The sequence below is a fragment of the Chrysochloris asiatica genome, unplaced genomic scaffold (genome assembly GCF_000296735.1).
Source record: "Chrysochloris asiatica unplaced genomic scaffold, ChrAsi1.0 scaffold00025, whole genome shotgun sequence".
NCBI lineage: Eukaryota > Metazoa > Chordata > Mammalia > Afrosoricida > Chrysochloridae > Chrysochloris > Chrysochloris asiatica.
This window is the reverse complement of record NW_006408543.1, coordinates 3,253,478-3,275,814: the sequence shown is the minus strand read 5'-3', so window position 1 is coordinate 3,275,814 and position 22,337 is coordinate 3,253,478. Positions and strand designations below refer to the sequence as shown.

Here is a 22,337-nt window from a genome sequence, read left to right as displayed (position 1 = left end):
CACATCTACCCGTTCACTCCCAACCTCTGATACTAGACGTGAGCCCAAGACAGAGAGGCACAGGCCTGCCCGGTCCTGGCTGTTGAATGCCCCTGAAATCGCGTGTTCCGTGATGAGACAGTCCTGGCATAATGACCACACCGAAGACGTCCCGCCCTCACAGGGAGAGAGTATCTGTGCACAGAAAACAAAATCTCTCTATAGGCCTAGGACATCTTCTCCTACCTGGCTTGTTCTTCTCAGGGAAACATGTGTCCATCAAGCTTGCAATATCTTCTCTGTATCTGTTAACGGGGAAAGGAAGGGTCACTGTTGGAAGACCATGGCTCCACTTACTCGTCAGCAGTGACGGTCAGTGGCCCGTGGCCATGAGAACTACAGCTCTGGTCAATAAGCATCTACTAAACATGAACCTTCTCCTGGTCTGGCCATAAGTACTTTCTGAAGTGCTCTCCTTTACCTAATCTTGGAGTCTCTAACATAGTTAGGATCTTTCAAGCTGTCCTCCCACGGAAGATGGCCGCTGAGCCACTTGATCATGCAGTAACCGAGGATCTCCAGGTCGCCACGCCGTGACGGGGCTGCAAACACAGAGACAGCACGTCAAGCAGGGGCCCAGAGAGCAGAGCGGGAGAGCCCATCCTTTCTCATCACTCAGAGTGCACTGCACACAACTAGCCGGCCTCCAGGACAGAGCCGACCTCCAACTAATCGGTCACTTTACAGCCCAAAGTGGTCCATGTCAGAGCTTCGAACAGTCTCAGAAACGATCACAAACAGGAATACATTTATAAGGACCCTGGAAAACGTCAAGGACTGAACAGCTGCTAAAGCTATCTAAAGGCGGCCCAGCAAACAGGGGCTCCTACTGCCCACAGCACTGGGCATAGAAGAGAAAGAGGCCTCGAGCATGGGAGAACTCAAAGGTGGCAAAATACAAGTCTGCTGATTACAAACAACTTACAGGCTGGAGAGAGAAGAACGCACTCATATCAAACGGAACGAAACCCAAACCAACACCGTCCCAAGAGCTGACAAACCCTCACTACCACAGCCTTCACTGGCCTCAGGGAAAGGAGGACTCGGAAGGCCGATGCAGGACAGCAGAGTTCCAGACCCCCAGCCCCTCCACCACCCCCTCTTCAAAACCAACCAGTCATCAATGCAGAAGCTGGATGGGGAACCGTTAGCAGAGCACTCCTTGTCTGAGTGCCGTTGACGTACCCACACCGTTGTGTGCATCGATGCTGGTGAATTCAAGAGTGCCGTCATGGCGTCTTTTGGGGTCTTCCTTGTATTCTTTATGAACTCCATCTGGGCAGTACCGGTAAGCTAGGCCATAATCCACCAAGTACACCTGCAAAGACCCACACACCACAGAGAGATGAAAACACAATCGAGGGCCTTCCGCAGCTGACAGCACACAGACCCTGTGGACAGACGACCTGACGTCTCTGGCTGCACCACTGCACGCAAAACAAGTGTGAGCCAAAGGGAAGCCACTGCAATGCTTGACTCTGAAAGGCTTTCTTTCTTTTTCCCTTCTCACCTTCTCAAGTCTCACGATTCATCACACTGACCCTTTTCCTTCCAGTCTAAAAACTGAGTGCAGAGTAAACTAGCAAGACTTGTCGCTCGGTAGCAACAGGCACTTCTCACACAGAAAGCACCCTGGGTGGATGCCTGCTAACCTAGCTGGCACGTCTGATGTAGTTAACTTCTACTGCTCAGCTCCTCACTTGTCAAAAGATCAAACACCAACTGAATTCATTCAAGTATTTCACTGACTATCATAGTCACCTCAAGTACTAGGCAACGCTCTTACCAGCACTGATATACTATAAAGTCTTCATTAAAACTGAATCATAGTATGATCTGCACACACGCATCTGTGAGCACATACGCATGGGTCTGATGAGCACACAAAGTGGATCCAGTTGTGCCCTTTCACTGCAGAGCCACAAAACATCTCTAATTCAGAGGAGTCACCTCACAAATGCATGCTTTTCGTCACAAGAGGAAGCGGAAGTGAAGTCTCAGGATGGATCACACACCAACATCTAACACTGAAAAGATAACAGTTCAGAGTGTACGCCTCAAGGACAATTGTTACTATTGTTGTTGTTGTTAAGTGCTGGCGAATTGGTCCCAACCTACAGCGACCCTAGGTTTCCAAGGAGCAGCTGGTGAACTTGAACCATCGACCTAGTGGCTCAAATGACTTTGCAGTCCATCGCATTAACTCACAGCATCCCGCCAGGGCTTCTCAAGAACAACAGAGCTGCAAAATGTTTCCATGGAAATAAAAGGCAGTCGAGCTAATCACAAATGGAAGGGAGTTGTGTTATTTGTATACTCGCCTTATACGTCTCTGTTGTTGTAGGTGCAACCCCACGTACAATAGAGCGAAACCCTGCCCAGTCCTGTGCCAACTTCACAACTGTTGCTGCTGCCACTGTGCCAATCCATCTCACTGGGAGAAAATCTTCCTCTTTTTCACTGACCCTACACTTTACCAAACATGATGTCCTTCCCCAGTGAGTGGCCTCTCCCGACAACATGTCCAAAGTAGACATCTCTAGTGGACTTCAATTCATGGACTCTGTCATCCAATCCTTAGCTAGCTTTGTGGTTGTTTGCATGCACCAGCACCTGGGTTTTACACCTTGTTGTTGCCATCAAGTCAATTCTGATTCACGGTGACCCTATGTAGGGTTTCTGTGAAGCGGCCAGTGAGTTTGAACCACTGTCCTTGCGGTTAGCAGTCCAGTGCTTATCCTACAGTCCCACACAAGGGACCCTAGAAAACTCTAAGACAAAATGGCTAGAAAACATTGGGCTGAATTCTGTGTTGCCTTTACGGGTTCTCCATTAAAATGTCATAGTATAGGCACCCTGGTGTGGAGCTGTAGGGTAAGCACTGGACTGCTAGCCACAAGGTCAGTGGTTCAAACTCACCAGCTGCTCCTTGGAAACCCTATACAGGGTCGTTATGAGTCAGAAATGACTCAACAGCACTTAACAACAACAAGGATAGCCACATTCTTCTGTGAACTAGTCATACCGATCCCTTACTACCTCTGCAATTCACTGAAGTTAGGGCTGGGGAGGAAAATATATAAAATGATAAAACAAGTAAGGGGAGTTCAAGGAAAATCTAAGCAAGTGTAGTTAAAAATGGGTTTGAAAAAGTATAGAGCTCAGCTAATAATAAGACAGCCATCAAAGCACTGGACACATTTAAAAGGCTTCCTCTTCCTTGCTAGTGCTAAATCAAGTACGAATTGAGAACATACAGAACAGCTTAAGCAAGTGGCCAACTAAACCTTACTTTTGCCAAAATCATGAAACCAGAGTCAAGAAAACTGTATAGCTTTCTCTACTCCAACCACATTGGTCCTAACGAAGATGCCGTCACATTAGCTTTGCTCCTGTCCTAAGAATGTCACAAGCAAAACAAGCACATTTGAATTCCAAACACTCGGGGTACACGAATTTAGACAGCTAAGATATTTCTGTAAACCAAGTGATGTGAATAATCAACATGTTAAAGACCAAATTTTCCAAGGAACAGAGCACTTACATTTGATGGATTTCTTGAACAAAGGAAATAAAGAAAGTGACAAAGCAGACAGGCAAACATAATTCATTGGTGCACTATGTAATTTTAAGCTTCCACCCCCAAACAGCTATTTGAAATTCATTTTGTATCACAAGTACTTCTCCTGAATAGTATTTAGGGCAAAATAGCCAAGTTGATAAAGTGCCAACAAGTTGCATCAAAAATGGAGCATGTTAACAAGGGAACAGCATCTAGGGGAAACGCTGCTATTACCACGTCCACTGCAAAGCGCTAGACTGCTGGGGGGCAGGGGGCTCAGGAGCTGAGCACAGCCACATGCGTTGTCAGGAGCGGGCAGTGCAGCGCTCAGGCTACCTGGTCAGGGTTCCGGCAGCTCAGGAGGAGGTTGGCGGCCTTGATGTCTCCATGCACGTACTCATGCTCGTGGATATACTCCAGGACATCCAGCTAGGGGAACAGCACACTCAGTCAGTCGGTGCCCGCAGCAGCCAGCAGAGGGCCAAGCTTCAACGCAAAGCAGCCTGCACGCCACTTCCAGACCCACGAGGTTAAAAAGCAACGAGAGCGCACGTACAATTCTTAAGCTCAGCTGCAGGACGGTTTTCCGAGAAAACCTCTTGGCATTTGCTTCATACATTTTCTGAAGGTCACTTCCAAAGCGATCCATTATCATAAACCTGTAACTGAGGATGAACAAGAAAAGTCAGTGAACGAAATAGAAAGCCTTGTCCCAATGAACACATGCTTTTCAAAGCCATGTTTCAAGGCACCATTTAGTTAATTATTCTTTAAAACAAAAACAAACAAAAAGCAAACATTTAAAACCCTTTCTGCCGACAAGAAATTTCAAAGTTAAGGGCATCCTCAGCTGCCTTTCGCGGGACTCCTGCGAGCAACAGGAGCCAAGCTCCAACTCAGGACACAGTCAACAAAGTGATTCTGAGGGCAAGAGCACAGCTGCCGGGGGAGGGACAGGGTCTCATCTAAATGTAGAGGTCAGAAAGAAATTAAGATCTGTGAAGGCAAAGTGCTTTTGTCCAAAGTCACACAAAAAGTCAGCAGCAAAATGTTATTATGTGGAAAACACACGCACACCAATTCCAAGACAAACTTTATGCTAGGTGCTCTGGAGAAGATGAGGACATGGGGGCACCATCTCTGCCTGCAGGTCCTGCACAGTACAATGGGGAGCCGACAGCCTACTGAATGTGTCAGGTGACATGCTGAATGTGCTACATCGCACAGCAAGGAAATGCTGAGGTCATCCCAGAAGGTTGGCTTTGTTGTTAAGTGCCATCGAATTCGTTCTGACTCATAGTAACCCTGTATAGGGTTTCCTAGAGGCAGCTGATGGGCTTGAACCACTGACCTTGCAGTTAGCTTTTTGCTGTTATTAGGTGCCGTTGAATCTGTTCTGACTCATAGCGACCTTATGTACAACAGAATGAAACACTGCCTGATCCTGTGCCAATCTCACATCATTGCTACGCCTGAGCCCACTGCTGCTGCCACTGTGCCAATACATCTCATGGGGGGTCTTCCTCTTTTTTGTTGACCCTCCACTTTACCAAGCATGCTGTCTCTCTCCGGGGACTGATACCTCCTGATAATATGTCCAAAGAGTGAGAGACAAAATCTGGCTATCCTGGTTTCTAAGGAGCATCTGGCCGTAATTCTTCCAACACAGATTTGTTGTTCTTCTAACAGTCCACAAGGTACTTGGAATATTCTTCTTCAACATCATAACTCAAATGCATCAAATTCTTCTATGATTTGCAGTTAGCAGTTCAGTGCTTTATCCCACAGCGCCACACCAAGAAGCCAGATTCCAGAAGTAGGTCTTTTGATATCCAAACCAATGTTTTTCTGCTAGAGAATACATCTAAAACCTTGTCTAGAAAACTAGCAGCGAACTTGTGAATCACCTGCACGTGGGGTGGTAATGCAGTCTTCTGTTTCTAGACTCCCCAGGACCCTGGCCTTGACAATAATAATGGAGTGAGATTTTGAACTTCCCGATTCTAGCTGAATAATAGGTGTCCAGAGGGAGAGCAATGAAATGTACAAGTGTGTTTTAAAATAACTCATGCGTGTGTGATTATTATAAAATAATACGAGTAACAGAAATACAACCTCTGCTGACAGTTTCAAGGGGGCTGAAATAAGACTACCTAGCTAACCATGGAATCTGCTAATAAATCATACTAAGCAGGTCTTTGCTGTTATCTACCGGGCATGCCTACTACCCTAAACAATCCCTTAAATCGTCTTCTGATTCCTAGATTACAAGCTTCAACTGAATCAGCCCCACACACTACACAGAAATGTTTCTGACGTTCCTCTGGAAAGATAGCTCTATCACTGAAGACAAAGCAGTACATTCCGTCTAAGTACCATCATTCCTATTCCTTTAAAGGAGGATGTACACTTTTCTAGGAACTTGGGGAGAAAAAGGTTGGAAACAGTGGGAAAATGTAAGCCACCAGAGCCAATCTAATAATGCTAACAACTAACATTTTTATGACTCTAACACTGTGCCAAGCACCTGTCGAGTGGGTTCCGACCCACAGCGATCCTGTAAAGGTTTTCCAAGGTGCAGCTGATGGGTTTGAACCACCGGCCTTGTGGTTCAAACCAACTTTGCACTCTAATGCTTATCCTACAGTGCCATATCCCAGCACCAGATGGGTATAAATTCAAGGATTTCTGGCACAGGAGGAAGGCTGGAAGAATCAACTCACTGTCTGTTTCTTCCATCGTGTCTGATAGCTTCAACCTAACAAGTCCATCAGGAAGCTCATGGCCCACAGTGAAACAGTAACTCAGCTCTGGGGGTCTCCAAAACCCCTGCTCTCGCCGAGGGGCTCCCTCCATCCCACACACAGTCCAGCTATAATCCCCACTGCGTCTCTCGAGGTCCTGAGCACCTCTCATGAGTCACACGCCCAAGTCCTCTGGTCCGGTGGGCTCCAACAGGCAGGCAATCAGCCTGTGTCAGGTACAAGATGCTGTGACAGTGTGGTGCAACACTGTCCCCAAATTCCTAAGCCAAAATTACAAGAAATACTGCCACCAATAACGGAGTCCTGGTGTGGTACCGAAGGATAAGCACTAGACTGCTAACCAAAAGGTTGGTGGTTCAAACCCATCAGCTGCTCCTTGGAAACCCTATACTCACAGGGTTTTTACGAATCGGAACCGACTCGATGGCACTTAGTCAACACCACCACCGACTCACTCCCTTACAGAGATGACAATCCTTCTTAGAGTTCACAAATGTTCATGTCACCTTCACAGTTACGCAGTCAAGTACGCCCTAGCATTCTTATTTGACAGGTTAAGACACTTAAAGTAACAGACCCAAAGTCACCCCTGACGCAATGACGTAAAATCCAGTTCTAAATTTGCTCAGTGATGCTTCCGTTTTACTGCAATGTACTTTTTTTAAAAAGGACTTTATTACTGAAATCCCTAAAGTGGTGGTGTGGCAGGTAGCAAAAGAACTTGGTGATTCCCAATCTAAACGCTCAATTGCCTGCTAGCATAAATTGTCAGATGGGTTCTCTGGAGAAGCAAAATCAGTAAAGTGTATACAAATAAATAGATTTATTCCAAGGAAATGGCTCCCGTGGTTGTGGAGGCTGGCAAGGTGTAAGGACGGTCGCAGGTGCAGAGCCATCAAGTCAGATGGTGGCGGCCGCCTCACAGCACAAGGACAATCAGTCAGACACAGGACTGAGAGCGAGCTTCGTTAGAAGGTCAGTAGGCACTGGATGCAGGCCTCCCCTCCAGGGACACTCCTCTGCATCCAATCACAACACGGAGCACAACCACAGAATACCAAGAACCATGGCCTGGCCACGTCGGCACCAACACTGACCACCACAAACACTGACCACCACAGTACAGCTGTCAACCTGACATCCATGCACGTCCCCTGAAATCATTCAAATCTTCTAAGACAATTGTGGATTCATACATGTATCTAACACAAGACAACATGAGCACAACCAAACACCTAAACACACGTGCTCAATTGAAGTGAAATATACATCGATATATCTGATGCATATAAACAGGGACGAAACATCCAGAACAATTACAGCCCTCCTTTCTGTCACTGGTCACGTGGTCGTAGCTGACCAATGACAGAATCACCTTCTACTAACCATCCCCTTATTCCCTTTGTCCTCAGCAAGCACCTCAACTGGTGTGGTTCCCTGCCTGGTGGGGTGACCAAACTCTTGATTCCTGAAGCATCCGGGCCATTATTAGTCATTGGAACTGGGTTGCTAGAGTCCTAGTGTGGCGCTGGGGGTTAATGCCCTGGACTGCAAAGTCGGTTTGAGCCGCAAAGCTGGCAGTTCAAGCTCATCGGTCACTGCTTGGAAACCCTACACAGGGTTGCTACAAGTCTGAACCAACTCAAGGGCACTTAGCAACAGTGTATCACTGACTTCAATCCCAGGACACGGTAGTACGAGGGACGTCCTGAGAAATTTCCTCAGAGGAGATACAGTGAGCACTTTCAAGAGCCTTCTGTGGGAGACTGGATTATTGATGGAAAACTGCAGAGAGCCAACACATTCAAAGTCGTGTGGGCAGCCACCCCTGAGCTGGGCACTGCTATTTCCCACCCTATGGGCTACAGATTTGGTTGTTAGAAATTACACCTGCTGCCCTAAGAGGGACATTCAATTTCTAACAGGGCTGTGATCCCTACGTTTTCCTGTTCCAAGTATCGTTTCAGTTCACACTGATTTTAGATTCTGGAGTCTGTTCCCCTGTCACTGTCCTATTAGCCATGATTAGTCACGGCTGCCCCACCCGGTTCAAAGCCCTGTATCATACGATGCCATCGATGGGTTTCCTCTGCCCAAGTCCTCTCTATCCTGACTTCCACTTACCAGGGAAGCCACTTTCTCCGTCACACCAGCCTGTCCTTGGTCCGACTACCTGCTGTGGGAGCTGCTTCCTAGTCAACACCAACTCACAGCGGCCTTACAACCGAAGAAGACGCCCGGTCCTGTGCCGTGTCCATGATCGGGTGCGTTTGATCCACCGCTGTGGCTACTGTGACACAGCACAGCGGTCCATTTCCACGGGTCCTCTACGGGACCAAGCACGATGCCCTTTCCTAGCAGACTGGTCTTTCCTAATGACATGTCTCCAATCCTCCCTTCTAAGACTGATTTTTCTTTGATAATACCACAGTTTCTATGCCTCAGTTCCGGTCTTCTTTTCATGATCCAACTTTCACAAGTATCTGAGGTGAGTGGCAAGACCAAGACTTGGGTGAAGCACACCATAATTGTCAAAAGTGACATCTTTGTTTTCAAACACGTTAAAAGTGGCGTTTGCAGCAGATGTGCCCAATGCAACGCATCGCTTGATTTCTCAACGGCTGCTTCCACGGATACTAACTGTTGACCCAAGCAGAATGAAATCCATGACAACTTTAACTCTTCTCATTGATCATGATGCTGGTTTATCACAGTCCGGTCATGAGGATTTTCTATTTCTTCCTGCTCAGACTTCACGTTCTAAGGACCTAGATCCACTGAACCCAAACGGCCTTTCCCCTCAGGTCTTTGTAATCTGGCTCAGGTTACTTCTCCGAGTTTATTTCCTTCCCTCCTTGTATAGGTGCCTCCCTCCTTTGCTAAAGGAAGATGGCTCTTCTCCAGCCACACAGCAGGACCGAGTGAGCCTACCACTGTGTTCATGCTGTTCTCCCTTCTCTTCCATGATCCCCTAACACTCATACAGATTCTAAGGAGCTTCTATCAGAGCATCCTTAGTGAGTGGGAAAGGGGCCTTAGTGATGCAGTGGGTTAAGTGCTGGACTGCTAAGTCAAAGGTCCAGAAAAATGCGGCAGTCAGCTTCCCTAAGACTGACATCCTCAGAAGGCCTACAGAACTGCTCTACTCTGTCCGGTAGAGGGCGAGCAGCACAGTGGGTCTGGGGTTTTGTGGTTTAGCCAGTAGACAGATGTTACCCCATTTTTCAGATGAGGATGTTCTTGTTGTTGTTGTTGTTGTTAGGTGCCATGGAGTCGGTTCCAACTCATAGCGATCCTGGACAGGGTTTCCGAGGCTGTTTATCTTTACAGGAGCAGAAAGCCTCATCTTTCTCCCACGGAGCAGCTGGTAGTTTCAAACTGCTGACCCTGAGGGTAGCAGCCCGATCCGTAACCACTATGCTACCAGAAAAGAGGTTAAAACACCTTCAAAATCACACACAAAGTCAGGGTCAAAATACAAATTTGAAACCAGGCAGTCTAACTTTAGAATCCTTGCTTTTAACTTTGTTTTACCCTGTTTCACCAGAGTCTCATAAAAACTATGATACACGTCCCAACTAAACCTACCTAAAAGAATACTGCGCATATCAGGGACGGGGGGCTGGTCATGGGCACATCATCCGACCTCCCTCTCTCCTAACAGTGACCCAGCATCCTCGAGGGCACATACTCCACGAATATGTGGCATGCCCTGAGCAGTGACAACATTGAGACCGGACCATGATAAATTCCCACCCACTAAACCAGGCGACTTCTTGTCAGCAATGAAACCCAGAGCCAGGGGTGCCATGTCTTCTGCTGGGCACCAGGTTGAACATGGAGCCTAGAGAGGGCACTGCCACGCCCAAACCAGACACTGCACTGCCATGGAGTCCATCCCACCTCAAGGTGACCTGCAGGATAGAGTAAAGCTACCCCTGGGGCTCCCGGGGCTCCCCATCTGCTTTACAGAAGCAGACCATCTCACCCTTCTCCAACAGAGCAGCTCGGGGGGCAAGGGGGGAACCCAATCATCCACCAGTTAATTCCTATCACCACCAGGGCCACACAGTGGAGAACTAGAGGACAAAGACAAGATAAGCGCCATAGGCAAGGTAAAGGAAGTGGGTTTTGACAGACAGACGAAGCAGAGTTTTCCTCTACTTGTTACTGAAAGCACCCCGACCAGTATGTCGCCTGCTCCCAACTACTGTTGTTGTGTTTGCCGCCCAACACATGGGCTCCCCATTAGTTGCAAGCTTCAATCTGCTCTGAAGCCACAGCTCCAGCCTTGCTCCAGGGTGCTCCATTCCGTCCATCTAGCCCAGTGCTGACAAAGTTCCTACTGTGTGTGAAGGCACTGTGCAGGCTAATGCGCCGGACAGCAAACTCGGTTTGAACGGCAAGGTCAGCAGTTCAAGCTCACCAGCTGCTCCTCGGAAACCCTACACAGGGTCGTTACGGGTCAGAACCGACTAGACAGCACTTAACAACCAGCACCACAACAGCAGTGTCCTCTCTCTCTCTGCAGGACACAAAACGGTTTGTATTTAGTTAACTGGTTCGGGTCCGTCCATTTTCTCTCACCAGCCTGACAGAGCTTACAGACACAAGGCTCTGGTCTTCCAGAAGAATGACAGACTGAGGATGAAATGAAGTCCAAACTGAAGCCGAAAGAGCACTCTCTCTCATGTAAAGAACATGGGACATTTTGTTGGCTTGTGGAGTTTTAAAAGAAAAGAAAAACAGTGGGACATGAGTGTCTTTGTGCCCACCTGTCAGCTGACGCAGCTCTGTCAACTCCCCCTCCCTGCCCCCCATGTAAAGAGGTACCACCATCTGACACAACACCAAGTCCACCTCTGCCCTCCACCCTCCAGGCCCAGACAGCGCTCCGGCAGGGGTACCGACAGTCACTGAGCTGAGCGCTCACAAAACAGAAAAGAAAGCCCAAGTAGGCACATGTTTACCTTTTCCCATTTTTATCATGTAGACCAGACCCCCAGTACTTAGGAACACCCAGGTACTTCAGCTTATGGGCACGAATCCATTTCTGAACTAGAATGAAAGCAGATGCTTTTAACTTGCAATTCTGTGAGAATTTTTTTTTAAATATAAGCAGAAACGTACTTATACATTACCAATATCTCAGCATTCACTTATTCATTTCAAGAGTGATGGGAATGGTATAAGCAATAAATGAAAAGTACTTTACAACGAAAGTATTCTCACTATCCCCCAACTGTGCTACGCTGCCCTCAGCTTGGCACTGTCTTTAAAATGAACAACCTACAAAAAGCAGGAAAGAAAACTTCAACCCAGAGAACTGCAGCTGCAATGACTATCTCTAATTATGTAAATGTCTACTTGCTTATTACCAAGGAAGGGTTATTTTTTATTCCCATCGAAAGTCCTTAACCCTGACAAATCAAGCTCTAGGTGAGGTGGGGGCCACCCTATCAGGGAAGGAGGGGAGGAGGAGGGGAGGGCTGAGGGAGAAGTGTGACTGTCCGAGGCCAAGGTTTCTAACTGGATAGTCAGCTCATCAGTGTGGCGTCCCCTTAGTCTAGAAAAATTCAGAACCACCCTCCTAGATTAGGGCTAACGCAAGTTTCTCTAAATCGTGTATCTTGTAAGATTTTTTTCTCTCTGTATCAATACAGGTGAAATCTTGCCAAAACAAACCCATTCAAAAGTCTTCATACATACCTCATTTAAATGGAATTTACTTATAAAGTAAGAAATGACAGAATCATACCAATAAAATCCAATGCTCTAGTCTAAGATTAAACACCAGAAACAGAAGCCACGTATCACGTGGAAAGCTGCGGGGACTGTTGTTCTTACTTTGCTCCGGTTTAGCAGCTCGCTGGTAGAATTTCAATTCAGTAAAAAGAGGTCCGTTGTCACTGGGCTCCTGAAAATGTACGAGTCTGTCAGTGTTAGCACTACACGTAGTTACAATTGCTACAGTATTTTTAATACACTTTCCAAAAAGACTAACAGTCCGATTTTTTCCCTAACAACAATTGTGAAACTATTACAGATTAAGTCAAACTCTTAAGTGTCTCAGAGACTCTCAGAACAGTCCCTAAATTGTACATTTCTCTCAAGCTCCACTTCTCTAAGTGAGAAATAACACAAAGTCACATTGACAGGTCAGTCTTTATGGAAGTTCCATCCAGAAAGAAATCTCAAAACTGATTTTCACCTTTATTAGACTTCCTCTTAGGCAAAGGTCAGCAATCCTGTTAAGCGTGTCACTAAAGAACCACCAGGTATTTCCAATTTAATAGGATTTCAATACCACCTGATCTGACCATTAGGGGTACGCCTCCTCCCTCCCTGCCCCTCTGGGCCGTGATGTACTTCATTTCAGAGGCCCGGCAGAGCTGACTTCTGGATCCCTCCCCCCACAGGCAGGTGCTGGCTGTAAGCACCACTCCTTCATTCCAACACTGATTCCTAACTGTTCATACCACAGCCCTCTAACAGGATAACCTGCCATCAAGGAAATCGGCTACAGGACAGCCCCTTGCCACCAACTTGGCTGGACAGCATTCATTCCATATTTTAATGGGTATTCACAGGGATAGTACATATGTATACAAGTACATGTTCACAAAAAGCTATTTGTAAAAGCAAGAAATACTAGCCTGTCAAGAGTTTTGCCTGGTGGAATAATCTGGAAGACTAGGAGAGAGGTCTTACAAGTCTGCGCACTGGTCTACTGAAAAGTGGTTCAGGGCAGGACACTTGGTGCTGGTTACTGGAAGTCAGAGAAATTTCTAAATTCACTTTTTCACTCAAGATGCCCTCAGCTGTCGTGAAGGTGACCTTTAACCCCTGGGGCTTACACAGCATCACACTACACACAGCTCTAACCGCTCAGCTCTTTCACTTTAAAGGAGTCCCGGGAGCACAGCAGGTTAAGCGCTGGGCTGCAGTTCAAACCTACCAGGCACTCCTCAGGAGCAAGATGAAGCTGTCTGCTCCCATAAAGCCTGACTGGCCCACAGCCCCAGAGAGCAGTTCCAACGGGGTCACTGTGAGTCAGGATCAACCCAACGGCAACGGGTTTTCTTTTCATTCAAAACCAAGAATCACCTCCTGACACGGGGGTATCCAAGGGAAAATGGAATTAAAAGATAACGAAGTTTTCCCACAAACTTCTGGAAGCCCCCAGTATAAGAAAGGCTAATGAGTCAATCTCACAGGTAAGCAATGCCAGCAAATGCACCTGCCTGCGCAACCTTGAACCTGAGATGATGAGGAAGCTTGCTGCTCATTTCCAGGGAGGCTGCTGCCAGCCCGGTGTACATGCACCCGTAGGCTGAGGTGTGCACGATACCGGTCCCCAGTGTGTGGGCTCTGCTCCGATCCAGCCGCACCAATAGACACAGACGCTCCTGAGGGCTGAGACCTGAGACCTGAGACTGGACTCTCAGACTCCGTGAAGCCATAAAGACACAGAAACGCAGAAGGCTTCTGGCAGAGGTGGCCTGCCAATGTCACTCTCAGGGAAACCTGAGAGTCACACACGGCCAGATGACTTAGCTTTCAGGTCCTCAAGTCTCCGGCCTGTGACAGGCTGCAACTTACACCTGTTCTGTTGCTCGATTTAGTGGAAAAGACTTGAGTGTTCCTTCTGGGACAGGTTTCCTTCCACTTAACGCAGGTTCCAGCTTTCGCCGGTTTTACTGGCTAACTCAAGTTCACATGGGTTTCCAAAGAAAGATCTAGCTTATTCCCATCGGCAGAAAGTTTGGGTGGAATCAGGTGCAGCCTGGGGCAGATTCACTAGAGGAATACCCAGTTTTCCTCTAGGCAACAGCTGATTGCATGTGGAAGCCGGACAATCACCCAGGACACTGAGCGCACACCGCACACTTCTAAGCCGGTGAGACGCCACCTTAACGAAATGAAGGGGCCACTTTCTCGCCTGGCATGCTCGCCAACACTACCGACTTCTGCTGCAGGAAATGTCGTAACTCATAACGAAGATTTATCAACATATTTCAAATCGAAAATACTCTGCCAACTCTGTAATAGCCAAGATTGAGGATAGAAATTGGGACTGACATTTTAACTAGAATACCACTGAATGTTTCCTGAAGACTTCTAAGTGTCAAAATGAAGATGACAACAGGAAAAAAGGGAAATGTGATAGATTTCAATGGCACTCTCGAAAAGCAACTGGCTGCCATTTAAAAATGAAACAACACAAAATTTCTCCTTCCGACTAAACCCTGGGGAGCCAGAAGTTGAAAATTCAGGTCGTTTTTCATAACACTAATAAGGGAAAACGAACACCAGTCTGCAAACTTCTTGCCAGGGAATTTCAAAATAGAAATTTGCATCTGTGCATCTGGGAACCAATCGCGATGCAGGATCTGTTAGGATACAAGATCCAGAAGCTGGACCTCCACGCCCACTTTTCTACTGGTGTGGCACCACAGGATGAACACTGAACTGCTGTCCTAGGTCAGTGGTTCAAACCCACCAGTAGTACCTTGGAAACCCTACAGAGAGTTGCTAAGAGTCAGAACCAACTCAGTGGTATTTCATAACAACAAGAAGCAAAAGGCACTGGGCGGGTAATGGCAGAACCCGCAGGGGAAGAAGGGTGCTTGTAAGAAAACATGAACAAGCAGCTTTGTTCCCTCGCATTATCCCACCTATAATCATCAACGCCCTACGTTCAGCGTACAGATGGCATCTCTCAGATACCCAGAGGCCGAGAACACACGTTTCCATCTACTGCTCGTCCATGACAGCCCATGGAGGTCATCTGGCAGGAGGGAGGGGACAATTTTCCAACGTGCCCAAATAGCTAACCTTCACTTCATTCCACAGACAAATGCAAGACATAGATGTGCTCACTATGTGGAGCTCTTTGGTAGAGAGAGCTATATTAACAGTAATATGTTTGTTTTTCAAACAAATCTTCCACATTAAGATGGGAACCCATGTCAGAAGCACAGGTTACGAAGGGATTCCAGGAGAAAGATGCAAAGGCACATGCACTCATGATCCCATTTCTAATCATGCAGGCATCTTCACCTGTATCACCGAGCCACCAAGAGCCTGAGTATGCGAGCCAGCAGGCAGCCACCCTCCAGATACTCGACAACGGCGGCTCCACACCACACAGCCACTGAGCTGCACTAGTGAACAGTGTGCTCTCTTAGGGACCCCCTCTATGGGGTCAGAGTGACAACAGCAACTCAGAGGGGAGCTGAAACCCTGGGGGCTGTGAGTGTACGGCAACTGAGGAGGAAGAGCTCCTAAGAAGATGAGAAATGCTGGCACCAGTGGGGGAACGGAATCAATGTTATTAACTGGACACTGAGATGGGGGTGACGTGACGTGGGATTTGCTCTGCATGTATTAGTAACACAATTCTCAACAACAAGATAAAGGAAAAATCAATTTGCCTTTGATTATTTCTTAAACGGAGTCCTGGTGTGGAGCTGCAGGTCAATGCACTGGACTTCAAAGTCCATTTGATCCACAAGGTTGGTGGTTCAAGCTCACCAGCTGCTCTTCAGAAACCCTATACAGGGTTGCAATGTGTCGGAACCAACACGATGGCCCTTAACAATAACGTTTCTTAAATGGAGTCCTGGTGTGTTGCTGTGGGTTAATGCACTGGATTGCAATGTCACTTTGAACCATAAGGTTGGCGGTTCAAGCTCACCAACCACTCCTAGAAAACCCTATAGAGTGTCGCTACAGGTTAGAACCAACATCACGGCACTTAACAGCAACTTTTCTTAAATGGAGTGCTGGTGGCGCACTGTGGGTAAATGCACTGACTGCAAGGTTGGCGGATCAAGCTCACCAGCCGCTCCTCAGAAGCCTTACACAGAGTCGCTACAGGTCAGAGCTGACTTGACAGCACTTAACTACAGCAACAATTTCTTAAAGAACATTTGTTATGCTTTTGTCTCTAAAGATAAAATATATATTCATTGTAGAAAGCATGGATATATTTTTAATATATTTTCTTCACATTTATATGTTATAATCTTATCTTCACATATTCCTGCTTTTGTTTTTACTAATTAGTCCCTGACACTGAGTGGCAAACACTCCTCAGATCTGATTTCACTACTGGAAAGCTCTGAGTTGGATTCTGCATGTTTACACGCATGAACCATGTCAGGTGTTAGTGTTAAGACACTGTGAGGACAGACAGCGTATCGCCAAGGTAGACAGACTAGAAGAGGTAGACTCGCTCCACGTTCAGGAGAGCAGACAAAAGCAAGGAGGACCAGGAAGGCGAGAGTCAATGAGCAGAGCCAGGGTGAGAGAGAGGGGCAGGAAATTAGAGCTCAGAAAGAGTCAAAAGAGGCAGAAGCAGCCCTACTGGCACTGTGGGGTTTAAACACTGGGCTGTTACCTGCCAAGGTCAGTGGTTCAAACCCACCAGCCACTCCATGGGAGAAAGATTACGCTGGCTGCTTCTGTAAAGGTTTACAGTCTCGGAAACCCTATACAGGGTTCCTGAGTCAAAATCTTCTGGATGGCGGTGGGTCCAGATAACAAATAATTTAAAATCTACTTAAGGAGACAGTGTAAATACATGAAAAACTAAAACCAAGTGGCATGAGAAAGACATTAGAGCTGTAAGAGTCTGCAGGACCCAAAATCGGGGGCAGGCAGTTACAAAGACAGGAAGTGACTGGCTTACAAGCTTTCAAGAGGGAACCTAGATCCAGAGGGCCTGGAGGAAGGTAGAATCTCCACTGAGTAGTATTCAATCTATCTAAGCGGGCCTGATGCAATGAAATGCAGACGGGTCTCTTGTGATACAATAGTGAATAATTGTTATCAGGGCTAATTGTGAGGGTTGTAAATGTAAAGGTACACGTTTTATAGCAAGGAAGGGAGTGACTAACTTTCCAGTCTAGGAGCGGAGGTCCCTAGGACCATTAATGGAGAAGATTGGAGAGTGGGACCCTACCCAGAGAAGCAGTGATGCCAGTGATGCCTGAGATGGTGGCAGAGACGATGACGTGGAGAGATGGAGCAGCTGGGGACTCTAGACCCAGAGAGGGAGAGGGGCTGTGTGCTGAAGATTTTGGGGGGGGAGTGTAGGGGGCAGACTTGCAGGGTATACCCTTTGGTTGGTTGATGATTCATGGAGGGGATTGTAACCATGGCAATAAAACAATATGATAGAATGAATGTAAAACTAATGTTCTTCCATGTAAACTATCACATAACTCACAATAAAACATTTTTAAAAAAAAAGTCTGCAGGAGCTGAGGGAAGCCCAGTCTTGGGAAAAGAGAACCCACACCGGTTACTAAAGCCCTCAGTGGACACACAGGGGCGGCGCTAGTGCAGTGCGGTTGGCATGCTCCCAGGATCACAGAGGAAGGACAACACCAAGAAAGTTGCTCACATACTCAATGCAAAAGTGTGATCCAGGGACTATCTGTCATTGCCCCTCTCTCCCAGGAGGGCAGCAGGGCAATGAGAATACAGGCTGGTGGGACAAGGACTGACGGAGGAGACCAGAGACAGCGGCCTTCAGCTTAGAAATGGGAAGTCACCTACTACCTGAAGTATTTAGGTAAACTTGTGCCTACTCTTTTTTCTGTAACTGTGTAAGTGAAAAAGACAATGAAAGTGAAACTACCTTGGGCAGTTACTAAACTACTCACAATTACAGTAAAGCCCAGGATTATAATCTTATGTTAAAACACAATTCAAAGACACTCAAATTGCATAGAAGAAACGAAGACATGGTCACACAACAGCTGCACCTGGGAGATGTGGGATACTTTCCTCCCCAAACCTGCAGAACACCAAGCCACACCCACTACCGCTGAGTCCACTCTGACTCAACTGACTCGGCACTACCAACTGGCCACCATGAGTCAACTCCGACCCGTAGCCAGCCCATAAACGGTGTCCGAGACTATGAAGCTTACAATTGTCTTTCTCCTGGGGAGTGGCTGGTGGTTTGAACTGCCGACCTTGCAACCAGCAGCCCAATGCCTAACCCACAATGCCACTGGGCCTCCTCATAATGACCTTGTAGCTACCAAGCAAATTAACCAAGTGCAAAAGGATCAGAGGTTGTTGCTGTTGTTAAGGGCCATCGAGTCAGGTCTGACTCATAGCGACCCTGTATAAGGTTTCTGAGGAGCAGCTGGTAAATTTGAACCGCCAACCTCACAGTTCAAACTGACCTTGAGATCCCACAGTGCCACAGCAGGACTCCAACTATGGTGATAGTTGTTGTTGTTAAGTGTCTTCCAGTTTGTTCTGACACATAGCGACCTTGTAGAGGGTTTTCAAGGAGTGGTTGGTGAGTTTGAACTGCCAACCATGTGGTTCAAACCAACCTTGTAGTCAAGTTAAGCTTATCCTACAGGGCCACACTAGGACTCCCACTATGGTGACTGTTGTTGTTAAGTACCGTTGAGTCGGTTCTGACTCATATTGACCCTGTATAGGGTTTCCAAGAAGCAGCTGGTGACTTAGAACCACCAACCTTGTAATTCAAACTGACCTTGTGGGCCAATGCTTTATCCCACAGCGTCACATGAACTTTGAATTATAAGAAGCCATAAAAAGTTTTGCTTTCTTCTCAAAATAAAGTCCCTTTGAAGATCTCAGAAACTAAATCTTAACCACATTACTTTGTCATAACAAAGACAAATGCAGATCATATTCTGCAATTCCAAGTAAGTGACCCAAGTTAATGGTAAGCGCTTTTCCTTCCTGGGGTTCAGCAGCTAAGGTCTGTAAAGAAATGTCACTCCAGAAGGGAGACATAATGGAACCTCCTCAGTGAAGGGACAGCAAGGGCAGGGAGATGTCAGGAAAAATACAGGGACACACAATGCTGTGGCTTTACACCCATTCCCGAGCATGACAAAGGAACTGGGGCCCAACAAGCCTTCTGACTGCAGACAACATAAACTGGACAGAACACATACATATAAACAACAGACAGTGCAGGACTGGGACCCCGAAGAGACAGGGCACAAACATGACAGCCGGGCTTGTTTCCTCGCAGCCCGGGAAGGAAAGGCCATGAGCACACGGGAGCACTGTAGCTCTGCAGTTACACTGAGTTAGAGAGAAACACGCGTGTCAGGGCCCGCAAGGAGCCACCAGAGTCCTGCTGAGCACTGGTAGGATACTAAGCTGCATACTGTGCAGGACAAGAACCTAAGAGGTTGGAAAGACACAACTACCATGAAACCCTTGAGAGACAAAACGTGGTGGGCAGCCTTGTTCTTTCAGCCCATCCATCATAACAAACTCAGGATAACACTGCAAAGAATGGGAATAACAGAACACTTCTGTGTGCTCCTAAGGAACCTGTACATAGACCGACAGGCAGCCATTCGAACAGAACAAGGGGATAGCTGCATTTTTCCCCATCCTTACTCAATCCGTATGCTGAGCAATAATACAAGAAGCTGGATTATATGAAGAAGACTGTAACATAAGGACTGGACGAAGACTCATTTACAACCTGCAATATGCAGATGATACAACCTTGCGTGCTGGAAGCAAAGAGGATTTAAAATACTTACTGATGGAGATCAAAGACCACAGCCTTCATTATGGATTACACCTCAACGTAAAGAAAATGAAAGTCCTCATAACTGGAGCAATAAACAGCACCATGATAAATGAAGAAAAGGGTGACGTTGTCTAAGACTTCATTTTGCTTAAATCCACTATCAATATTCATAGAAGCAGCAGTCAAGAAATCAAATGACCTATTGTATTAGGCAAATCTGCTGCACAAGACCTCTGTAATGTGTTCAAGAGCAAAGATGTCAGTTTGAGGACTAAGGTGTGCCTGGATCCAAGTAAGGAACTTTCAATGCATGTGGAAACTGGACAGGGAATATGTAAGACCATAGAAGAATTGATGTATCTGAGCTGTGCTGGAGACAAATATTCAAAGTACCACAGACTGTCAGGAGAAGAAACAAATCTCCACAGCCAGAATGGGGAGACTGCCCTTAGTCATGTTATCAGGAGGGACCAGTCCCTGGAGAAAGAGAAACATGGTAAACATGATACCCTTTCAGAAGGGAAGACCCCCAACAAGATGGACTGGCACAGTGGCAGGAGCAGTGGGTCAAGTGTAACAATTGTGAGGAAGGCACAGGACTGGGCGGAGTTTCATTCTGCTCTGCACAGGTCTGCTGAGTAAGACCTGACACAAGGGCACATATCCACAAAAGGATGGTGACCTCAGATGTTGTGAGATCTGGCCTCAGCTGGCTAGGCATACAGAAAGAGGGGTTAGGAAGAGAGAGAGTGAGCATGCTGGGTGGGAGGAGGCTGGCGTCAGAAACAATGGCACACTGGAAAAGCGGGATCCTGACTTCTCTCCAGTTTCTGCAAACTGGCTTTATGCTGATTTGTCATATAGTATTTGAATGAACTCAGAAATGAACAGAGAGAAAGAATTCCGAAGGCAAGATGCAGACACTGAACCAAAATCTTTAGGATCAAGTGGGTTCAGAGACTGCTCAAAATCATCTTCCAGGAGCACAAGCAGCTAGTACAAGAAGGGTACTCTGAGGATGAGTTCACCGGCCCTCCGTCCCCTCACAACCATGAAGAACTGGTTAACCTTCTGGCCAATGGCCCCTCTGCTTCTCAGGAAATGAAAGAGAAGGGGACGGTGATGATTCAAGAGAACTGGTGACAATGGAGTCTTTACTCAGAATAAGAAAGCACAATTTTTAAGAAGCTGACTGAAATGACAAATACCACAAAATTAAGCAAAACAGAAATATCTAATTCGTCTTTATCCCACTGACAGTGCTTCTGTTGCATGTTTTGACAGACTCAGCTATTTGGAGTGTGCCCTCCACAGGTTCTGTGTGCCCAGCTGCTACTGCTGTATGCCATGGAGTTGGTTCTGGTGCGCAGCAACCTTGTACAGGGTTTCCAGGGTTGCGAAAATGCTGCGGGAGCAGAAACCATCTTTCTTTTGTGGAAGAACCGTTGGATTCAAACCACGGACCTTGCAAATTCAACAGCCCAACGCGTAACTCACTAAGCTGCGTACTCAGTTATGCACCCATGATCAAAAAGAAAACAAATATGTAAAGGTAGAAGTTTTTAACAAAAACAGGGGAGTAGCTAATCTTACAGTCCAGAAACAGAGGACCCTAGGATCATCAAGGGAAAAGAGCACAAGCGGAATGCGGGACCTTATCCAGAAAAGCAGCAGCACCAGAGATGGGGACATGGAGATGGGGAGCGGCTGAGGACTCCAGATTAATGGGAAGAAAGGGATTGAGAGCTGGTGGCCAGAAGGCAGGCTTGCAGAATGTGTCCTCTGGTGACGTAAATTATTGTATATGCCTGAGTGGTGGTGTTTTTTTTTTAAAAAAAAAAGGTTAAATGAATAGAGAGAAATAGTGTTGTTAATTGATGGTACATGCAGGGGATTATAATCATTGTAATGAAACAAGGTATATGATTTGCTGAATGATCTGCCCTGCAAACTTTCACTCAATTCACAATAAAAACCGTTTAAAAAAAAAAAAAAGGAAAGCAAAGAATCCATCCCAGTCACGCCTCACTTCCTCCCAGCCCCATCAAACTACTAATATGTTTCCTGCTGCTACCGATTTGCCTATCTGCATTTCATATACAAGGTTAAGTCCAAAAGTACTGCTACTCTACACGGCTACAGTGCTCAAAACAGCTTGGTACTCGTACAATGAAAGATACAAAGATCAATGGAACAGAGTCGAAAATCCAGAAATTAACCCATCTACATACAGCCAACTGATTTTTGACAAAACACCTAAATATCTCACATGGGGAGGTGATAGTCTCTTCAATATATGGTGCTGGCAGAACTGGAAAATGATATGCAAAAGATTGAAACAAGACCTTCACCTCACACCTTATACAAAAACCAACTCAGCATGGATTAAGGACCTAAATGTGAATGAATCCCAGAA

General features: G+C 46.7%; 1 protein-coding gene across 1 annotated transcript in view; it reads right to left on the bottom strand.

Moving 5' to 3' along the window:
* VRK1 (vaccinia related kinase 1) overlaps window positions 1-22,337 on the bottom strand; it is a 38,741-nt gene that overhangs the window by 4,017 nt on the left and 12,387 nt on the right. Inside the window, exons 3-9 of the mRNA XM_006839607.1 lie at window positions 12,214-12,283; window positions 11,337-11,424; window positions 4,158-4,266; window positions 3,938-4,030; window positions 1,225-1,357; window positions 461-581; window positions 226-284 (exon numbers count right to left, since the gene is read on the bottom strand). Coding sequence (XP_006839670.1) covers window positions 226-284; window positions 461-581; window positions 1,225-1,357; window positions 3,938-4,030; window positions 4,158-4,266; window positions 11,337-11,424; window positions 12,214-12,283 — 673 coding nt within the window. The remainder of the gene's footprint in view (window positions 1-225; window positions 285-460; window positions 582-1,224; window positions 1,358-3,937; window positions 4,031-4,157; window positions 4,267-11,336; window positions 11,425-12,213; window positions 12,284-22,337) is intronic.